This window comes from Typopeltis vanoorti, chromosome 1 (assembly GCF_054136105.1).
Source record: "Typopeltis vanoorti isolate ZY-2024b chromosome 1, IOZ_Tvanoo_1.0, whole genome shotgun sequence".
NCBI lineage: Eukaryota > Metazoa > Arthropoda > Arachnida > Uropygi > Thelyphonidae > Typopeltis > Typopeltis vanoorti.
In genome coordinates, this window is record NC_143549.1 from 170105307 (window position 1) to 170126707 (window position 21401).

General features: G+C 38.5%; 1 protein-coding gene across 1 annotated transcript in view; it reads right to left on the minus strand.

Moving 5' to 3' along the window:
* LOC150110639 (transient receptor potential cation channel subfamily M member-like 2) overlaps nt 1-21401 on the minus strand; it is a 658320-nt gene that overhangs the window by 131765 nt on the left and 505154 nt on the right. The window contains exons 24-25 of the mRNA XM_090403554.1: nt 8028-8232; nt 7784-7939 (exon numbers count right to left, since the gene is read on the minus strand). Coding sequence (XP_090259680.1) covers nt 7784-7939; nt 8028-8232 — 361 coding nt within the window. The remainder of the gene's footprint in view (nt 1-7783; nt 7940-8027; nt 8233-21401) is intronic.

Sequence of the window (21401 nt, forward strand, 5' to 3'; positions counted from 1 at the left end):
CAGCTTATCATGTGGCACCCTGTCAAATGCCTTCGCCAAGTCTAAGAAAATTGCAGTATATGCCTTTCCCTCATCTAATGTTCTTGAAACTTTATTATAAAAGGCTAGCATATTGCTAAAACAAGAGTGTCCTTTCACAAATCCATGTTGATTCTCACAGATAACATTACCCTCATCTGCCCAATGCTGTATACAGTCCCTCACTACTTTCTCCAAGATCTTAACAACTACTGATGACACACAGACTGGCCTATAATTAAACACTTCCAGTCTGTTACCACCCTTATGGAATTGCACTATCTTACCTTCCTTCCATTCCCTGGGCACCGTTGCCAAAGTCAGACTTTCATTGAAAAGCCAGGTTAAAGGCACTATCAATTCCCTAGCACATTCTCTCAAAACTCGTGGTGAAATACCATCCAGTCCCACAGATTCAGATACTGAGTACACTGACATCCAGAGTACTCAGTATCTGAAACACACTCTCCTCCTGTACCTCCAGACCTCGAACCAGTCCTATCCCTCTAGCATTAAAACTGACTCCTCTAGGATGAAATACTCCAATAAAGTGTTCATTGAACAATTCCACTATGTCCTCTGCATCAGTCACTCTATTCCCATTTTTATCCCACAATATCATTCTTCCACAGTCATTTCTCCTCCTACTGGCCACATAGCTAAAAAATTCCCTGGGATTTTCTTTGGATCTTAGGGCCAATCTCCTCTCATATTCCAGTTTCGCTTTCCTTACCACACTAATCACTCTTCTGGCCTGTGTCTTATATTCCTCATGCATCTCTTCACCTGTCTCCTTATATCTCTTCCATAGCCTCTTTTTTGCATGCAATTCCTGTTTAATATTGTTTGTCATCCACTTTACTCCAAATTGCGTCCTCTTCTTCACTAGTGGTATACAACTTACCATTGCTGATAACAAATATTCTTTCACAATTTCCCACGCACTAGTGATATCCCGGCCTTCCAATTCCTGCCTCCATGAAACTTCCTGAAGTTGACGTCTAAGACTATTATAATCACCTGCCTTATAATTCCACATAAGTTCCCGTCTCTTTGATACTCCTGCATGTCTATTCATTTTCCAAGTCAACACCATATGGTCACTCTCTCCAACCAGTTGGAGAGACATCAAATCAGTTATTATCAACTCTTCTGATGCTATAACCAAATCCAAAACTTTTGAACCTCTTGTTCCCTCTGTTACATGCTGCCTAAGACATTTGTCCCTCAAGAATTCTAGAAATTCCATTCCCCTATTGCTACATGCATCTTCCTCTCTCAAATTTATACTAATGAAGTTAAAATCTCCCATAACAATCATTCTTCTTGCACTTGCCAAACTTAGCTGTCTAAACATCTCCTGGTCCCCATCCTCTGTGCTCCTGGGTCTGTAGCAACACCCCACTAAATAGCAGGGCCACCCCTGCTATCATCCTCCCAGGGACACATTGACTTGTTCAGAACAGCAATCTCTCCAGATGCCTACGTCCTTCTTCATTCAAATGTAAACAGTCTCTCGCATACAATTCCTCTCTTTCCTCAAACGCACTCCAAGCATCCACATATACCAGTCCTCTCTTGTCACACGTTCTCGCTATTATGCCATTCAATATCACCGCTCTTCTGCTCAGCTCATCATTATCATACCTAGGCAACACGCACACTATTTTTCCTCTCTCTGTCTTCTTCCGTACAGTCTCAAGCAAAAATCTCATATCTCTCGCTGCCCGACTTACATTGCCACTCAAGTCATTCGTTCCTACCATCACAATCATCTCATCCACCCTTTCACCTCTCTTAATTGCCATAGCCACCCTTTCTATTGTTCCTCCTGGCAAACACTCCTCACGCATCCTATCTTGAACACCACGGATCATTGAGTCGCCATACATTATACCTCTTACCATTCTCTCGCTCCTATTGTTTCCATTCTCTCCTCTTCTTTCATTCCCATACCTCTCTCTTCTACTGTTTCCATTCTCTCGTATTCTAGCGCTCCCATACATCTCTCTCATTCCCTCTCTCCTACTGTTTCCATTTTCTCCACTTCTAGCACTTCCATATCCCTCTCTCATTCTGTCTCTCCTACTACTGTTTCCATTCTCTCGTCTTCTAGCATTCCCATACCTCTCTCTCTCATTCCATCTCTCCTACCGTTTCCATCCTCTCGTCTGCTAGCATTACCATACCTCTCTCTCATTCCCTCTCTTCTACTGTTTCCATTCTCTCCTCTTCTAGCACCCCCATACCTCTCACTCATACTCCCTAAATTCTCTCTCTCTCTCTCTCTCTCTCCTACTCTGATTTGCCTTGCATTTATCTCTTCCATTCTCCTAATCTTATCTTTCATACTTCTGCTCTCATTCACAAGACATTGCACCTCCTCTTTCAACTCATCTAACTCCCTCTGCAGGTCAGTCACTCTTAATCTAAATGCACTCTCCCAAACAAAACCATCTCCTAAACTTTCACAGTCACTCACACCCTTCCACACTATCAACTATTATTTTCTCATTCTCTCCTATCACACTACTTGTCTTCTTACATTCATTCCCCGTTCCTGGAGCAACAAAGTCAGATATCGATATATCTAATGTACTTATTTCCTCCAACTGCCTACATTTTGCGCACATACGCTCTTCACTCTCCTTAACAAGCCACATATGTAATTCTCGAGACGCATACATGCCGCAAGTACTGCATGCCACAAAGTTCCTTATGATATTGCTAATAATAATGTTCTTAAATCCACTATCATTCCTTACTGCCGAGTAGCGTAATCTTTAATAATTATTCAATTAATAAATAAGAAGGAAAAAAAGTACAAATGTTTGATATGCTTATTAGGAAAACCAACGTTTGAATAGTGGTTTACAGTTTGAGTGAGATGGGGAATGAAGGCCATTCCAATAAGAATTATTTCTGATCCAAACTCCTATTTCAGTTATTTGAAGTAGGAGTTTAGATCAGAAAAGCAAAACACAGTAGTTAGTCCAAAGAAAAGAGAAGTAGAAATCACACAGGTCATCCTATCTGGCATTAACTAATGCCAAAAGACACAACAGAGTGGCTGGATGAAAGGTCAAAGTTATTTGGTGTTATGACTAAAGCAACTAAGGCTATGTCTAACTGTGTGTTCTTCTGGCCGGGTTGTCTGTTTTGCAGGATAAAAAACATAAGTTCTCTGTCACCTCCATATGAGCCTGGCAAATTCGCCTTCATTTAAAAAGTCTGTATAAAGATTCTTTGAATCCTAGGCAGGAGGGTGGAAGGTGAGGGAAAGGAGACTTGAATCAGATTACATCCATCTGGAGATATGAAGTGGGGGAGATGACATCTACAGTGTGTGTGTAGAAATCATATAAATCAGGAGAACTGATTAAGAAAATATCAAAGGTGACGGAAGAATGTAGACGATTATCATGTATTCTGGTTGAGTGATAGACAATTTGTGAAAGATTGTTACTGACAGCAGAATCATAAAATGGAAGCCAGTTTAACTCCCCAAGAAAATTAACTTACTATTTGGATACTTGGACTGAAGATAATCAAATCTTCAAAAATAAATAATGAGTAAGGTTAGTGTGGTTATCAGAATTTGTAGAGCAACAAAGACAGCAAATAAATGCAAATGAACAGGGCAAACAAATTTTGAGCCAAAGAAGATTGTAAAGAGAGGAGGTCAAGATTTGCCATTCGCTGGCATGGAAAAATGCCTGTGGAAAATATGCAGGGTGCACCTTCTGTCAGATGCAGAGTGTAGTTTAGAAAGTTGAGGTAGGCAGTAGTAGTTAAGAATGTCAACTGAGGTTTTTTTTCTTCTTTTCTTTTTTTTTCACAGTGTTATTGAAATAAACACCTCAGATAACAATGATTATGATGACATATGGATAAGTTCAAAACTGCATTACTACTATTTAACTTATTTCAACAGTTCATATAGTAAGCAAATATATAAAAATACATACCCATAAATATATATATATATATATGTAATTATTTTTTTTTAAATAAATAACCAAGCTTATAAAATTACTTGGTAACCCTGATATATATATATATATATATATATATATATATATATATATAGAGAGAGAGAGAGAGAGAGAGAGAGAGAGAGAGAGAGAGAGCTCAACAAATTGTGCAAAATTCTATTCACCACAAAAAAAAAAAAAAAAAAAAAAAATGTACTGGTACAAGACCTACCCACCCCTAACCCCATTCTTTTTTAATGATATACCTCCATTAATCAATATGGATAGCATAAAGTGATTAGTGATGTAGTACCATTGATGGAAAAGATTTCTGTTGTATGAAACAATTCCAAGAAACAGAAGTCAATAAATAAGAAGAATATAATATGAATGAAAAGAGAGGGTGCTCGTGAGGCAAGAGAAGTAGTGGTGTGTGTGTGAAGAGAACTCCAGTTTTAGATAAGTTTTTTGAAATAATTCATTGGGTATAAGTGTAGGTTCATGAGTAAGAGTTGCTATAAAGGTTGTGCACTTGTAGTGTTATTAGTGTGTGGGATATTTTGTCTAAATTTATTTACAAATTCGTTGATATTAGAGATTAGCGTAGTAACCGGCAAAGGAAAGATGGCAGCAGCTTTGTCATTACAGGAATTTAACTTCGACTTCAGTTTTTTCATGAAATGTGAAGTGTGCTACATATACTCATTCGATTACATAGATAAATTGTGAATATTTAAGGAGGATGGAAGGAGGTTATGTGCAAAGTGTGAGTTGAATGAGGATTTGAAGAGTGCAAATATGTTGATGGCAGAAAGTGTTAATAGTGAGAATGCCATGAGGAGAATGAGTGCTCGTCTCATAGAGATGGATGGTGTGAAAGAAGGTTGAAAAAATGTTAAAAAAATTATTGAAAAGGAAAATGAGTGATCTGAAAAACTTAATGGATGGTAAGAAGGATGAAAGTAATGAGAATGTGGTGGAAGGCAATGAAATTGAGAGAATGAAAGAAAGTGGAAATAGTGTGACTCAAGGTTTGAAAGCTCAAAAAATGGAAGGAATGAATGACAGAGAAAGTTTGATGCAAGGATCGAAAGTACGAAAACTCAAAAGGATGAATGAAAGAGAAAATGTAAAATTCAGGAAATGTATGAGAGAGTGAAAATGATGGAAACAAATTATGTTGGTATAAAAGAGGTAATGAAAGAACTGCAAGTGGCATTGTATGGTGACTCAATTATTAAAGGTGTACTGGATGAGAGGATGCATAAGGTATGTTTTACTGAAGGTAGAATAAATAGAGTGACTGAGGCATTGGGTATGAGAAGGAAGCGAGCAAATGAGTTGGTAGTTTTAATAGGCACAAATGACTTGACTGTGAACAAAGAGCACATCAGATTGGATATCATGAGGTTGCTTAGACGAATAAAAAAGAAGAGTGTGATGGGAAAGGTAGTAAGCGTGTTGCCTAGGTATGAGAGTGGTGAGATGAGGGGGAGGGCAAAGATTCTGAATGATATGTTAGCTAAAATGTGTGAGGAGAAGGGAGTGCAGTTTTTTAATGTGTGGAATGAGTTTGAAGGACAAAGTGAACTATATAAGAGTGATGGACTGCATTTGAGTGGTTTTGGTGCGACATCTTGGAGAGACTGCTGCTGGAAGGTAGAGAAGCGAGTACAGAGAATGAATCTGATCAAGTGGGAAATGATGTGGAAGAGTAAAACAGGAGAGATTTAAGAGGTGGTTATGAATGAGGAAGTGAGTGGCATAAGTATAGAGAATGAGAGAATGGGTGTGCAAGATGAACAGGGAAATGGGAAGGCTCAGGGTGGACAGGGGTACACAGCATGAGAAAGGTGGATACTCCAAGAGGATGTGAGAGCATGTGTAGACAGGAAAGGAATGGGATGATCTGAGATCAAGAGGAAACAGTTGGATTTCAAGAGGTTTCTAAAATGAATAAATAGTAAGGGTAATGGTTTCAGTTGAGCAAGGAAAAATCACATCGAATGAGTGGTATCAGTGGAATTAGCTGCACATCCAGGAATGAGCTGTTGTGTTTATATACAAATGCTAGAAGTGTAAGAAACAATGCATGTGAAATGGTTGCATTAATTGAGTCTGTTCACCCAAAGATTGTTGGAATAAGCGAGACATGGTTAGATGAGAACAACATCGAGACAGGAATAGAGATGGAAGGTATGATGTGTTTCGTGCAGATAGAAAGGGTAAAAAGGGAGGGGAATGCTATTGATGGCAGAGAAAGAGTTATGTCCATACAAAGTAGAGAGTGCAAGAGGGAAATAGTGCCAGTGATTTTGAGAAAGTATGGTGTGAGAAAGAGGTGAATAGAATGAAATACTTGGTTGGATGTTGTTATAGACCTGGTAATGTGGATGGTAGTGACTATGAAATGAATAATCAAATTAGCCAAGCAAATAAGAAATGGGCAATCATTATGGGAGATTTTAATTATGGCAATATAGACTGGAAGGATGAGATAGCAAACTGTAAGACAAGAAAATGAGTTTCTTGAGTTTTTGAGGGACAACTACCTCAGAAAGTATGTAACAAAGGGTCGAGGGTTTTAGATTTGATCATCTCATCAGAGGATGTAATTATAAATGAGGTGTCTAATCACCCACAAATTGGTCGGAGTGACCATGAAGAGATTACCTGGGTGGTTGCCAGCAGTGTGAGGACCTCTGTGAGAAAAGGGTATATGTGGAACCACAAGGGGGGGGGGATTATGAAGAACTTAAAAGATAGCTTGTGGTGTAGCATTGAATGAGGAGTTAGATGGAAAAGAGATCAAGCAAAGGGATTTTCAATAACTATCTGCAGCTTAGGGGATTTTCAATAACTATCTAGTAGAAGCAATGTCTAAATGTATTCTAAAGGTCCGAAGGTTAAGTAAGGTAGGTGTGAAATGGATAAATAAAGAGATTAAGCATGCGATATTAAGGGGTTGTTATAGGATTAGTGTTGGAGAGTTTCTACAGAAAACAGTGGGAGATCAGGGGAGAACCAGAGGTCATTCCTGGAAACAAAATTAATAAAAAGTTATGGCTGAAAAATGTCAGCATTGCTACAATATTGCATACAAGCTATGTGTGATTACGTATGCTAAAGAACATGGAAACAGGGCTGCAGAGAGGTATTTTGGGCCACCCCCCCAGCTGAGAGAATGATAAGAACTTGGCAGAATCAGGAAGAGGATCTAAAAAATCTTTTTTTGTCTAAAAATGTGTACAAAAAAAGGGGGGGGGCATCTTATAAGCCGGTGCGTTTTATACACCGGCAAATACGGTAATTCTTATCTACGACTACATGTAGAACTATTTATCTCTCACTCTCAGTCATAAACTAAAACATGGCCTGTGGCATGTTTGCATCTGCAGATTAATTTTGAAATAAGTATTCAAGTAAGGACTGTATGGATCACTGGAAGTGGTCCATACAGTCCTTACTTGAATTGGATGAGATAGTCCAATAAAAACTTTAGATTATAACAAGGTTTCATGAGATAATTTTCACAAGAAATGCTGCGACACAGACTTGGTAAGAAAGGGACAAAAATTACACCTCTCACTGCTTTCCAAAAAGACGGGATTCTAAAATGTTTCAACATCTGAAGTGCCATTTTAATACAGCCTATTATAAAGCTACAACACCCACACATTTCACCACAATTTATATTATGGGTGAGTAAAATTTTTTTTGAGACAGTAGATTTAAGTGATATTTCTGGAACCCTGTACACACACACACATAAAATATAAAAGTGATCTTACTGAGGTACACTTTCACTGTCCAGCTTGTATACTATAGGTACTCCATCTTCCAAAATCCAGGACTGTCGATCAAGGCCAATTCCAGCAGGATTTACAGACACACTATTCCATTTAAACACAGGTAGCTTATGTTCAGGTCCTTGCTGCTCACGCATTCTGTAAAAACAATACATTTAATAAAGATTGCACCATGATTAAGAAAGGGGCAGACATATTTAGTATCTGAAGCAGTAACAATACTTACAGAAGAATATCTTCATCAACATGTGCTTGTATGTTAATTGCAAAATCTGAACGAGGCTGTGTATATGCAACAGGATCATAATCTATCCACATTACCTCCCATGGCACATACTTATCAGGTACAGGAAAGCGCTGTACTCGTGTTCCAGGATATGGAGATCTTCTTGCTAGGATGTGAATTAGCTTCTTGCTAACAGTGCCTTTCTCTGAAGTAAATGTAATAAATTAGAGAAACATGAAAAATGTGACATACTTGAAACAAAAATAAGGTATACCCAAATACTTATAATAAAAGATAAAACAGAGATATACAAAAACTAAAGGTTATCTATGCACTTCACTTTTGTGATTTCATGAAGTCGCAAAAACATTAGAAATGTGAACAGTGCTCTAAGAACTGTATATTATAATGAAATGTCAATGTGGGAATACTGTGGATGTGATTCCTGTAGAAGAATACTGGTAGTGATTCCTGTAGAAGTCAGTCTTCTGCATGGGTATGAAATCACTTATGTTTTATGTGATGCATATGATCACCATATGTAGAGCAGTTTAAAAAACAGTTCTAAGCTACAATATGAGTCATCTCATCCATGTGGTAGAATACAATATGTATATATTTCACATTGCAGGAGAAAGCAGTAAAGTTTAGAAATCACAGTATGAATTTCCACAAATTTAGGAACGATGTTGCATAACTGTTTATATTCTAAACTAGTGCCACGATGACAACTAAGAGAAATGTAATATTATGCTTCCAGGTTTCCTCAACCATAATAGATTTCACAGCATTTATCAGGAAGCACATGATTTTCAGTGTGAAGAGAAAAAACATGCAAGTAATCCGAGGCTAGCAGCAAAGTGCTTTCTGATATTTTGAAACATTCTGCATTCAAGCTCAACTTATGCAAAAAAAAAAAAAAAAAAACATAGAGAGTGTACTTTTAAGAATGAAATAGGTAGTATTTCAGAGTGTCATATCTGAATGAAAGCTTATTAGTAAAAATGTCTACAGGAACTTGTTTCTGAAAATCACTATTAAGAAATGCAGAATAATTTTAGTGCAGTGAATGATATGACTTTGATGATGATGATGCAGAATTTGGGAGAATCATAAGTAGCATTGCGGGTGTTAATTCCCTTCAAGTAGACTTGAATAGACTTCTGACTTGGATAAAGGAGTGCGGATGTATATTTAATATTAATAAGTGCAAGCTGTTTCATTTGGAGTGCAGCAATAAGGCTGTATACTATATTGATAGTGCTGTAGTACAGAAAGTGGACGAGATTTAAGATTGAAGTTTAGAGGGGATATTGCAAGTGTTGCAAAGACTGCACATCATAGTTCTGCTATGATAAGAAGTCCTCTAACATGTAGGGATAAGGAAGTGATTATTATTATTATTCAGGCCCCCATGGAGTCAAAAGACTCATCGCAGGAGGTCCTTCCTAGGAAACACAAAGTCTATCAAGACTCATTGCGGGAGGTCCCTCCTAGGAAACACAAAGTCCATCATACCACTCCTTACACTCACTGACTATTCTAGTTCTTGCCACTCTATCAGACAATGCATTCCACGGTCCAACCACCTCTCCTCACCCTCTTGCTCACAGCTTCCTTTCATAACTTCCAGGGATGCCCCTTGTCATTACTCCTTCCCACTGTTCAACCAAGCGAAAGAACTCCCCAGTGTCAACCCTGTAACCACCTCTTAATAGTTTAAAAGTCTCAAATACAAACCTATCTACAAAATTCTAAGTCCACATTCCCTCAGCCGATCCTCATAACTAACATTGTACAGTCCTGAAACCATCTTTGTTCCCTTTGTACCCATCCACCTCTGTACCCTTAAAATCCTGGGGACCAAATCTGAATACTCTTCCAATAGAGTATTCGGTATCTCTTACATTTTGCTGCATTAAGCCGACATCCCCATTCATTTGCCCATCTTTCTAGCTTATTCAAATCCTCTTGCAGAGCTACCACATCTGCACTATTACTAATAACCCTTCCCAGTTTCACACATTCACAAACAACTGAATATCTCCCTTCAATCGACTGACAATGTCATTGATATAAAGGTTAAAAAATATAGGTCCCAGTACTGAGCCCTGTGGGACTCTACTTGTAACCTTCTGTCATTGAAACAGCCCCACCATACACAACTCTCTGATACCTATCGGACAGCCAATCCTGAATCCAGTTGACTAACCTGACATTCAAACCCATGTACTGCAACTTAAATATCAGCTTATCATGTGCCATCTTATCAAATGCAATCGCTAAATCCAAGAAAATGGCAGTATATGCCTTTCCCTCATCTAATGTCTTGTAACTTTATTATAAAAGGCTAGCATATTACTAAAACAAGAGCGCCCCTTAACAAATCCATGTTGACTCTCACAGATAACATTACACCCTCATCTGCCCAACACTGTATAAGGCTCCCTCTCTAATTTCTACTGATGACACACAAACTGGCCTATAATTAGACACTTCTAGTCTGTTCCCGCCCTTATGCAATGGCACTATCTTACTTTCCTTCCATTCGCTGGGCACCTTTTACGTAGCCAGATTTTCATTGAAAATACAGGTCAAAGGCGCAGTCAGTTATTTAGCACATTCTCTCAAAACTCATGGTGAAATACCATCCATTCCCACAGTTTTACTGACATCAGAGTACTCGGTATTTGTAACACACTCTCCTCCTGCACCTCTAAACCTGCCCTATCCCTCTAGTATTAAAATTTGCTCCTACAGGATGAAATAGTCCAATAAAGTGTTCATTGAACAATTCCACTATGTCCTCTGCATCAGTCACTGTATTCCAATTTTTATCCTACAATGTCATTCTTCCATAATCATTTCTTCTCCTACTGGCCACATAGCTAAAAAATTCCCTAGGATTTTCTTTGGAGCATAGGGCCAATCTCTTCTCATATTCCAGCTTCACTTTCCTTACCATACTAGTCAATCTCCTGGCCTGTGTCTTATATTATTCATGCATCTGCTCTTCACCTGTCTCCTTACATCTCTTCCATAGCTTCTTATTCACATGCAGTTCCTGTTTAATATTGTTTGTCATCCACTTTACTCCAAATCGTGTCCTCTTCTGCACTTGTGGAATCCAGCTTACTGTTGCTGCTAACAAATATTCCTTCACAATTTCCCAAGCACTAATGATATCCCGGCTTTCCAATTCCTCCCTCCATGAAACTTTCCCAAGTTGATATCTAAGACTATTTATAATCACCTGCCTCATAATTCCACAAACGTTCCTGTCTCTTTGATACTCCTGCACGTCTATTCATCTTCCAAGTCAAAACTACATGGTCACTCTATCCAACTGGTGGGAGAGATGTCATCTCAGATATTAACAACTCTTCTGATGCTATGACCAAATCCAAAATTCTTGATCCTCATGTTCCCTCTATTACATGTTGCCTAAGACATTTTTCTCTTAAGAATTCTAGAAATTCCATTTCCTTATTGCTACATGCATCTTCCTCTCCCCAATTTATACTGCTGCAGTTAAAATCTCCCATAACAATCATTCTTCTTGCACTTACCAAGCTCAACTGTCTAAACATCTCCTGGTCCCTGCCCTATGTGCTCCTTGGTTTGTAGCAACACAATATCCTGTCTTGCCCACCTCTACTCACACCATATGCTTTCAAAATGATTAGTGTCACTGCCTTCCAAAGCCTCCACTCTTAGAGGACATAAGTTCACTTATCATAAACAGTACTCCACCACCATGCTTTCCCTTCCTATCCTGCCGAAAAACACTGTACCCTGCTACTTCAGTTCATGTTATTATATCCTCTTCTGTCAACCATGTCTCAGTGATCCCAATAATCTTTGGCCACGCTGATGCTATCAGCACCACCATTTCCTCTCCTTTATTCCGGATACTCCTGGCATTAGTATAAAGCATAAAAACGACACTGTTTCTATACCTAGCATTATCCCCTCTAGACTCCACTGGGCTCAGCATTACCTGATGTTGTCCCCCTTCTCCCAAGTATCCATTCCCACAACAGGCCACCCCTGCTACAATCCACCCTGGGTATTCTAGTTCCCTGCATTGACACACTGACTCACTCAGAACAGCAATCTCTCCAGATGCCTAAATCCTTCCTCATTCAAATGCAAGCAGTCTCTCGCATGCAATTTCTTTCTGTCCCCAAATGCCTTCCAAGTATCCACATATTCCAAACCTCTCTTCTGACACATTCTAGCTATTATGTTATTCAATATTACTGCTCTTCTGCTCAGCTTGTCACTATCATACCTAGGCAACACGCACTTTATCTTTCCTCTCTGTGTCTTCTTTCATACAATCTCAAGCAAGAATCTCATATCTCTCGCTGTCCAATTTACATTGCCTCTCAACTCATTCGTTCCTACCATCACAATCATCTCATCCACCCTTTCACCCCTCTTAATTGCCATAGCCACACTTTCTATCATTCCTCCAGGCAACTCTTCACGCATCCTACCATGCACACCATGGATCATTGAGTCTCCATACATTACACCTCTTACCACCCCTCACTCTCTTTCTCTCTCATCTAAAGTGACTGTGGAAGTGATTGTGCTACTATATAAAGCACTAGTCAGACCACACTTGGACTACTGCGCTCAGATTTGGCCAAGTGGTTTTCAGCGTGATGAGGAAAAATTGGAGAGGGTCCAGAGATGAATGACTAAGACAATATGAGGACTTTATAATGCTGGCTATGGGGGAGAGGCTGAAGAAATGTGGATTGCTGAGTTTGGTGAATAGGAGGAAAAGAGGTGATATGATAGAGACATTTAAGTTAGTGAGAAGATTTTATCAGATTAATCCAAATGGGATTATAAAAAGAGTAGAAGGCAAGAAGGAAAAAACCAGAGGCCATCCCTGGAAGTTACATAAGAATGTGGTGAAGAGGAGGGGGGGGGGAGTGAGGAGCAGATTTATGACATGGAGAATTGTCAGTGAATGGAACACATTACCAGAATATATTGTTAATGCAAGGAGTGTTAAGCATTTTAAGATTTGTCATGATAAATATGTTGTCAGTTGAATGAACCTCCCATGATGAGTCTGCTGACTCCATGGAGGGTGCAATAATAATATTTTGTAAAGATGCATTCCACGATCCCAAGGTAAATATTGTCACCAATCAGAAATCTTTTAAAAAGAACTACTACCAAGGGGGGGGAGTGGATATGCAGACATCAGTGAGACAGTTGAGTGTAATGTACTCGAGCCAGCACTAAGGACAAAAAATGGGAATGGAACATTTAGAATAACGCATCAAGATAGGGGTGGGACAAAGGGATCACTGCATTTCATGTATACTAATGCCAGGAGTATTAGGAACAAGAAGGAAGAATTTTTGGCCTTGATTGGTTCTTCCTGGCCACAGGTTATTGGCATTAGTGAAACATGGCTGACGGAAGATGATATAGTTAGTGGGATAGAATGTGTAGGTTATAGTGTGTTTATGAGGGACAGAGGGAATAAAATGAGGGGGGGGTGTTATTGATGATAACTGATGAACTGCAGCCAAGAAGGATTGAAGTTGTATCGCAGGATAGTGAAAGGAGCTCATTTGAGCTATTTGGTGTGAGATTGAGACTGGCAGAATAAAATATACAGTTGGGTGCTGCTATAGACCAGGTGATGGAATAGATGGTGGAGATAGTATGCATAAACAAATTGATGAAATGAGTGGAAGGAGGGTAATTATTATGGGGATTTCAACTATGGTAACATTGATTGGAAGGAGGAGAGGACACATGTGAGGAAGGAAATGGATTTTATTCAATTATAAAGGGATAACTATCTGACACAGCATGTAATTGAAAATATCAGGGGTGTGAGAGTGCTTGACTTGGTAATATCATCTCAGAATTTGACTGTAATGAATATGACCATATTGTCACCTATTGGTGAGATTGATTATAAGGTCTTAACCTGGGAGGTGGCTAAAGGTGTGGAATTTTCGATAAAGACAGGGTATATGTGGAATTACCATGCTGGCAATTCAACATATACCCTGTCGACGTCCAGCCCTTGCAGTTGTACATGCCATGGCATGTACAACTGCAAGGGCTGGACGTCGATAGAGCATGTGACGTGGTCATTTACAGGAGATTATGGCTGATTGTATACCTAGGGTCCGAATAGTAAAACAAGTAGGGGTTAAATAGATGGATAATACCATTAAGCTTGAGCTGCAAGAAAAAGAAACAACTGTGGATGGAATTTAAAGAAAGGGGTGACCTGCAGGCACACGAACGTGCACGCCAGAAGGGTAACGAGTGTGGTAAAAAAAGCAAAAGCAGATTATGAAAGGAAACTAGCTATGCAAGCTAAAGAGAATCCCAAACAGTTGTTACAATATGCTGCAAGCAAGAAAAAAACTGTACACGGCAAAATGATTTTAAGGAATGACGATGGTAAGGAGGTCACTGAATCAGTCGATATAGTGGAGTTACTGAGCATGCACTTTGCAAAAGTATATCATCCAAGTGGTGATAAAATGAAGGAACCATTAGTTTATACGGGAATTGTGATGAATGAAGTGGAGGTGAATAGTCTATTACAGAACCTTAACGTGAATACATCTGTGGGATTGGATGGTATACCTGCACGGGTTTTGCGTGAAGCAGCTAAGGAATTATCAGTGCCCTTGACCATGTTGTTTAATCTGAGTCTCAGGTCTGGTTTAGTCCCGAAGGTGTGGAAAGAGAGGAAAATAGTTTCACTGCATAAAGGAGGATCCAAGACTATAGTTGCAAATTACCGACCGATCAGCATATCAGGAGTCGTTGTCAAGGTCTTGGAGAAAGTGGTCAAGGGAAAAATACAGGAATGGATTGATGAAAATGAGATACTGTACAGAGGACAGCATGGCTTTGTAAAGGGTAGATCATGCCTCAGTAACTTGCTCAAGTTTTATAACAAGGTGGCTGAACTGGATAAGGGTAATGGGTTTACAGTGATACTACTGGACCTGGCAAAGGCGTTTGACAGGATACCACATGGAATTCTAATCCGTAAACTACAACATATGGAAATGGATATAGGGTGGGTGAATGGATAGGTGGGTGGTTGATGGAGAGATATCAAAGAGTAGTTTATTCAGGAGTAGAGTCCAAAAGACGGCCTGTGATTAGTGGTGTGCCGCAGGGTTCTGTTCTTGGAACACTGCTGTTTAATCTGTTCATTAATGATATAGGGAAGGATCTAAGTGGAACAGTTCATTTATTCACTGATGATGCAAAGTTGGGTAGGGAGATAGTGAATGCAGAAGATGTCAAAATCTTGCAGGATGACTTGGATAGATTGGAGTTCTGGGCTAAGAAAAATGGATGTCAATTTAATGTGACAAAATGTAAGGTTATGCATTTTGGGGTGAAAAGATTAGTAGCAGCAGTATACCACATTGGTGGAACTGTACTCCAGGAGATTGATGAGGCCAGGGACTTGGGAGTGTTGGTGGATAGGGAGATGAAGTTTAGGGGGCACATTACAAAAGTAGCTAAATCAGCTCATCAACTCACTTGGTTGTTGAAAAATACCTTGACGAGCAGAGACAGGCAAGTTATTGTACCTCTGTACCAAGCCTTGATAAGACCTCATCTCAACTATTGTGCCCAGATTTGGTCACCTTGGTTCCTTCTTGATGGGGAGGAGGTGGAGAGGATCCAGAGGCGAGTGACTAAGATGATAGCAGGTCTATGGTATGAACCATATGAGAACAGGTTGAAGATTTGTGGGTTGCAGAAACTAGTTGATAGGCAGAAAAGGGGAGATATGATTGAGACATTCAAATTGCTAAAGGGATTCTATAGGATTAATTCAGAGGATATTTTTGAGATCAGGACTGGTAGTGGGAGAACTAGGGGACACCTATGGAAGCTGGGCAAGAGTGTGGTTAGCAGGGGTGTTAGAGTTGGGTTCTTTACTTTTAGAGTGGTAAATGAGTGGAATAAGCTGCCAGAGTCTGTTGTGGGTGCTATGACGGTGAGTGAGTTCAAGGCAAGGTATGATAGATACTGTGAGAATGTCGTATAGTTGTGTGGACATGATGTTTAGGGCCTCCCTCAATGAGTCTAAGGACTCCCTGGAGTCGCCCGAAATAATAATAATAATAATAAAAAGTGAACTCATGAAGGGACAGTACAATCTTGTACAGAACAGGCTTTTATGTAAACAAGCAGTTTTCTAATGAGGAAATTAAGAAAGTAAAGAATCTGTGAACCCATGTTTCCTTCCCCAAACTGCAAAGCAACTTCCATTAAATGTCTGTGATCAAATATTGTTATATTTCAGCTCATTCTTCCTAATTATTATAGGTTTGTGTGTGTGTGTAAAATTGCAATGGATAGTATGTGAATAGAATCAGAAACATTCTTTTCCATGACTTGTTCTCATCTTCATAGTCATGGAAAAGAATGCTTCTGATGCCATCCTTTCCATTCTCTATGCTATCTCTTACTTTTTTTCAAAAATCATTTTCATAAAATTGCTGTGCCTCAGAACATGTTCTATCCATTTTCCTTTTCCACTGTCCCAATGTTTCTATTATTTTCATTCATTGGAAAAATTTCTCTTTGGTCACTTTTTCTGTCCATTTAATTTTCAGTACCCTTTGCAAACACCATAACTGAAATGTTTTCGTTCTTCTAATATCTTGCTTTGTAAACAGTTATACACCTTCAATTTCTGTACACAGAGAGTGTAAACACAAATAAAAATGATTCCTGTAACACTCAACTAATTACTTTTCCCTTTATCTTCTGGCATTCATCATCTTTCTCTATATAAAATTTGCCAACTGACATTTAGCCAATCTACTAACTATTCTGCTAATTATGATTAACTCCTTACTAAACATTTCATTCATACTTTAAGACATGTTTTGCAATAAAGAGATAGTAAATTTTTGATTGATAATTTGATCTAAGTCTCTGGTTCTGTTTCATAAAACTTGGAGTAATTAGTAGAGCAAAATTGTTCAGTAAGAAATCCATGGTACAAAATGCACCTCATAATGCTGATGAATGATGGAAATTAGTGATGGCAGTTCCCCCCCCCCCCCCAAACTCACCACCACTAATTTCCATAACCTCGACTATCACAATATTTTTGAAATGCAGAATGGATTCTAAATTATGAAGAAAATAATACACATCATAATGTAAAATCATAATGTCATATTCATAACCATATAGTCCAAAGCTTGTAGCTGATGTTACTCTTGGAATCATCTGTTTAAAGGAGTTCCATAAAAAAGAGAAGAATTTATGCATAATGTTAGTTATAATGCTGAATTATGACCACTATCATCCAGAGTTGAATGCACCCAGTCTGCCACAATATTTTCAGTGTATATGTAGCACTATGCTAGTTTTATAGTTTTACAAACTAGAATAGAATATTAAAGTTGCAGTTACAGGAAAAGAAATATCATGTGCTATTTGAAAAGTTCATCTTCAAATACTCCAATCTCAGGCACGTCCACTCTACTGATAGGTCACCTATCTCCTCCTGCTCCCAAAACACTGAAAAGCAGCATAGAGAGGGGATGCTCATGGTAAGCAGAGGATGCAACACCTGGATATGGACTGATAAGCAAGCAATGCTTCAAATTTTATTTATTTATTTTTTAATCCTCTCACACATACACACAGGTGGATGCAAAAACAAGAGGATGCTGTGCGGGAAGGTTGACACTGCAATAAAACAGGACTGCAAAACAATATCCTAGATGATGTGCTATTGGGTTCCAGAGATGAAGACCCAAGAAATCCTCTCAATTCAAAAGATTAGTGTTAAAAGTGGTTGAGGTGGTGCTAGCAGCAGCAGCACAGCCAGGAGAAAAAAAAAAAAAAAGGTGTGCTTATCCAATGCAATGAATCACAGTTCTTGTTTTTTCTAGACATCTCACAATTCACAACATGAATTGAGACTTCTAGTACAAGGCAACCAAAATTAAGGCTGGTGAAATGGTATTTTATATTTTGCTTGTCAGGATTATATTGCATAGTGACCAACATATCACCAGTGTGGAATTATTTGCAACTCATAGTAGATAATGTGCTATCTGCTTTGTTCATCTTGTCCAGTCCCCATGCTGTTAAGGAAATTTAAGAACAGCCACAGGACACTGACCATTAAGAATGGCTGGCAAATTCACCAATTGTTATATGGGAGTAAGCACCCGTACAAAAAAAAGGCAGGGTACTATGTTCCCAAAGCAAACCAAACACACCATTTTATTTTTATAACTATCAGAAAGTTAATTTTTATTCACAATAGTAATAAACAGTTATGCATTTTTAGTGTCACTTTTTTAATTACATTGCCATCTAATGAGATCTGTTTTTCTTACTGCTATCGTAAATCCAAATATTGAGTGCTTTCTCATTTTCTCAATTACTTGTGCTTGATGAGCTATTGCATTTGTCAAAAGAGAATATCCTGCAGCAGCAGTTCTAATTTTATGTTTATTTTTTGTGATGGTCTAGATTGTTGCTTCATTTAAATTTAAACTTTCTGCAATGCACACTACATTTTTCTGCTTTTTTTAAGACAATCCAAAATTTTATCTTTGATTCTAGAGAAATGAAGTTCTTTTGGGTGTTTCTTTTACTTTCGTTAAGCATAATTTAGGACTGGATATTAATTCAGAACAAAGAAATTATTCCAGTTAAACTTACCAGGAAATTATATTCTTGGTTAATTCTTTATCCAAAGGTAAGTAAACAAAGTTTGTGGATGAAGTATCATCATGACTAGGCTACGTGTATACAAAATATAATGATTTCACGTCAATTCCCTTAGTATACCATAAGCTAGAATAGAGAATGTTGGTGCTGGTAGAATGGCCTCAAAGACACAGGAATTGTCATGTTTGTACATGAATGTAAGGAGTATTCGAAACAAGAGAGCTGAGTTTATTGCATCGATAGAGTAAGCAGAGTAGGAGTGAAATGGATGAATAGTGAAAATCACTCAAACTGTGTTGGAAAAGAAAATGTTATGGAGGAGGTACAAGACAGTTGGTGGTGATTGGATCCGCAAAGAGTATAAAGTGCAGGCTAAAAAGGTGATGAGTATGGTAAAGAAAGAAATTGTGCAGTATGAGAGGAAATTGGCTAATCAGGCCGGAGTTAACTCGAGGGAATTTTTTTTGCAATATCTCAAGCAAGAGAAAGAAGAAATATGGCAAGTTGACACTAGCAGATAGTCATGCAGCAGAATAATAACGGTTGCAAAGGATATGGAATTACTGAACATGCACTTTTATCTGTGTATATTATTATTATTATTATTATTATTATTCAGTCCTCCATGGAGTCAAAAGACTCATCGTGGGAGGTCCTTCCTATGAACATAAAGTCTGTCAAGACTCATCGAGGGGAGGTCTAAGAAACACAAAGTCTATCATACCACTCTTTAAACTCATTGACTGTTCTCACTCCCACCACTCCATCAGGCAATGCATTCCATGGTTCAACCACCCTCCATGCAAACAAAACCACTCCTTACCCTCTTGCTCACAGTTTCCTTTCATAACTTCCAGGGATGGCCTCTGGTCATTACTCCTTCCTGCTGTTCAACCAAGCGAAAGAACTCCCCAGTGTCAACCCTGTAACCACCTCTCAACAGTTTAAAAGTCTCAATCATATCACCTCTCCTTCTTCTATCCACCAAACTCTGCAGTCCACATTCCCTCAGCCGATCCTCATAACTATCCTTGTACAGTCCTGAAACCATCTTTGTCATCCGTCTTTGTATCCTTTCCACAGTTAATTTATCCCCTTCAAATCCTGGGGACCAAATCTGAGAACAATAGTCCAAGTGTGGTCTGATCAGAGACTTATACAACGGAATGATAACCCTCTTATCTCTGCAGGTCAGTGTCCTCATAATTGCAGCAATCCTCTGTGTTACCTTCACCACCTTTGCAATATGTCCCCTAAGCTTCAGGTTTCTATCAATCATCAACTCCAGATCTCTTGTCTCTGCTAATTCCTCCAGTATAACTCCTCCCATAGAGTATGCAGCATCCCATCGATATTTCCCAAACCTCAAGATCTTACATTTTGCTGCATTAAACTGACCCCCCATTCATTTGCCCATCTAGCTTATTTAAATCCTCTTGCAGCACTACCACATCTGCACTATTACTAATAATCCTTCCCAGTTTCGCATCATCTGCAAACAACTGAATATCCCCTTGCAATCCACTGGCAATGTCATTGATATAAAGGTTAAACAATATAGGTCCTAGTACTGAGCCCTGTGGGACCCAACTTGTAACCCTCTGCCACCTTGAAACTGCTCCACTATACACAACTCTCTGATACCTATCAGACAGCCAATCCTGAATCTAGTTGACCAATCTGACATCCAAACCCATGTGCTGCAACTTAAATATCAGCTTATCATGTTGGCCCCTGTCAAATGCCTTCGCTGAGTCTAAGAAAATTGCAGTATATGCCTTTCCCTCATCTAATGTTTTCTTGAAACTTTATTATAAAAGGCTAGTGTTGGATTGTGAATGAAGAGAAATTTAAATTATTAATACTCTCCTCAGAATCCAACACCATGCAAAGGCTACATTTGTAAATATTATTTAATGTAAATCACTTCTTTACAATTTAATATTCATATAACTACCTTAATTTTGTCTAATATTTAATTATTTAATCAAAGATATATGTATTAATAATGAAAAGACTGTATTAAATATTATTAAGCTATTTTATTCATTACTATATTAATATTATAAGAACTTGTATTTGATAATTTAACTATGCATTAATTGAAATGTAAATATTCTTTATTTATTCCTATTTGTAGAAGTTTAGCGTTATACAATACCTCAATTTTATTATATTTTGTTTGGTTGTCATGGAGACGTATGTAAGTGAGCGAGCACGTTTTGGAACACCACGTGACGAGAAGGTTTAGTGAAAAGAGTTTTAGAAAAAAAACACGAGAATAATTTAGGCGGGAAGAATGGATATAAAAAAGGAAGAATGCTGAAAATATACAGAGATTAGAAAGAATTAAGAGAGAGAAAAAGGAGAGGATTGGCATTAGGTTGGATTCGGAGCATTCGGCATTCGAGAATCAGAGTGTAATAATAGCGAGTCGGCAAGTCACTCAAGCAGCTAATAAAGTCTACTAGTCGAGAAGCAGTTAGCTAATAAGTTGTAGAATAACAATTATAGCTACGGAAAACAGCTGAGAGACTATTAATTAGACTAGCGATACTTGAATTGAGACATAATTTCAGGGCTGACCTGTCAAGGACGCACAGAATCTTGAAATAAAACATCGAGTAACTAGGGAATAGTAGA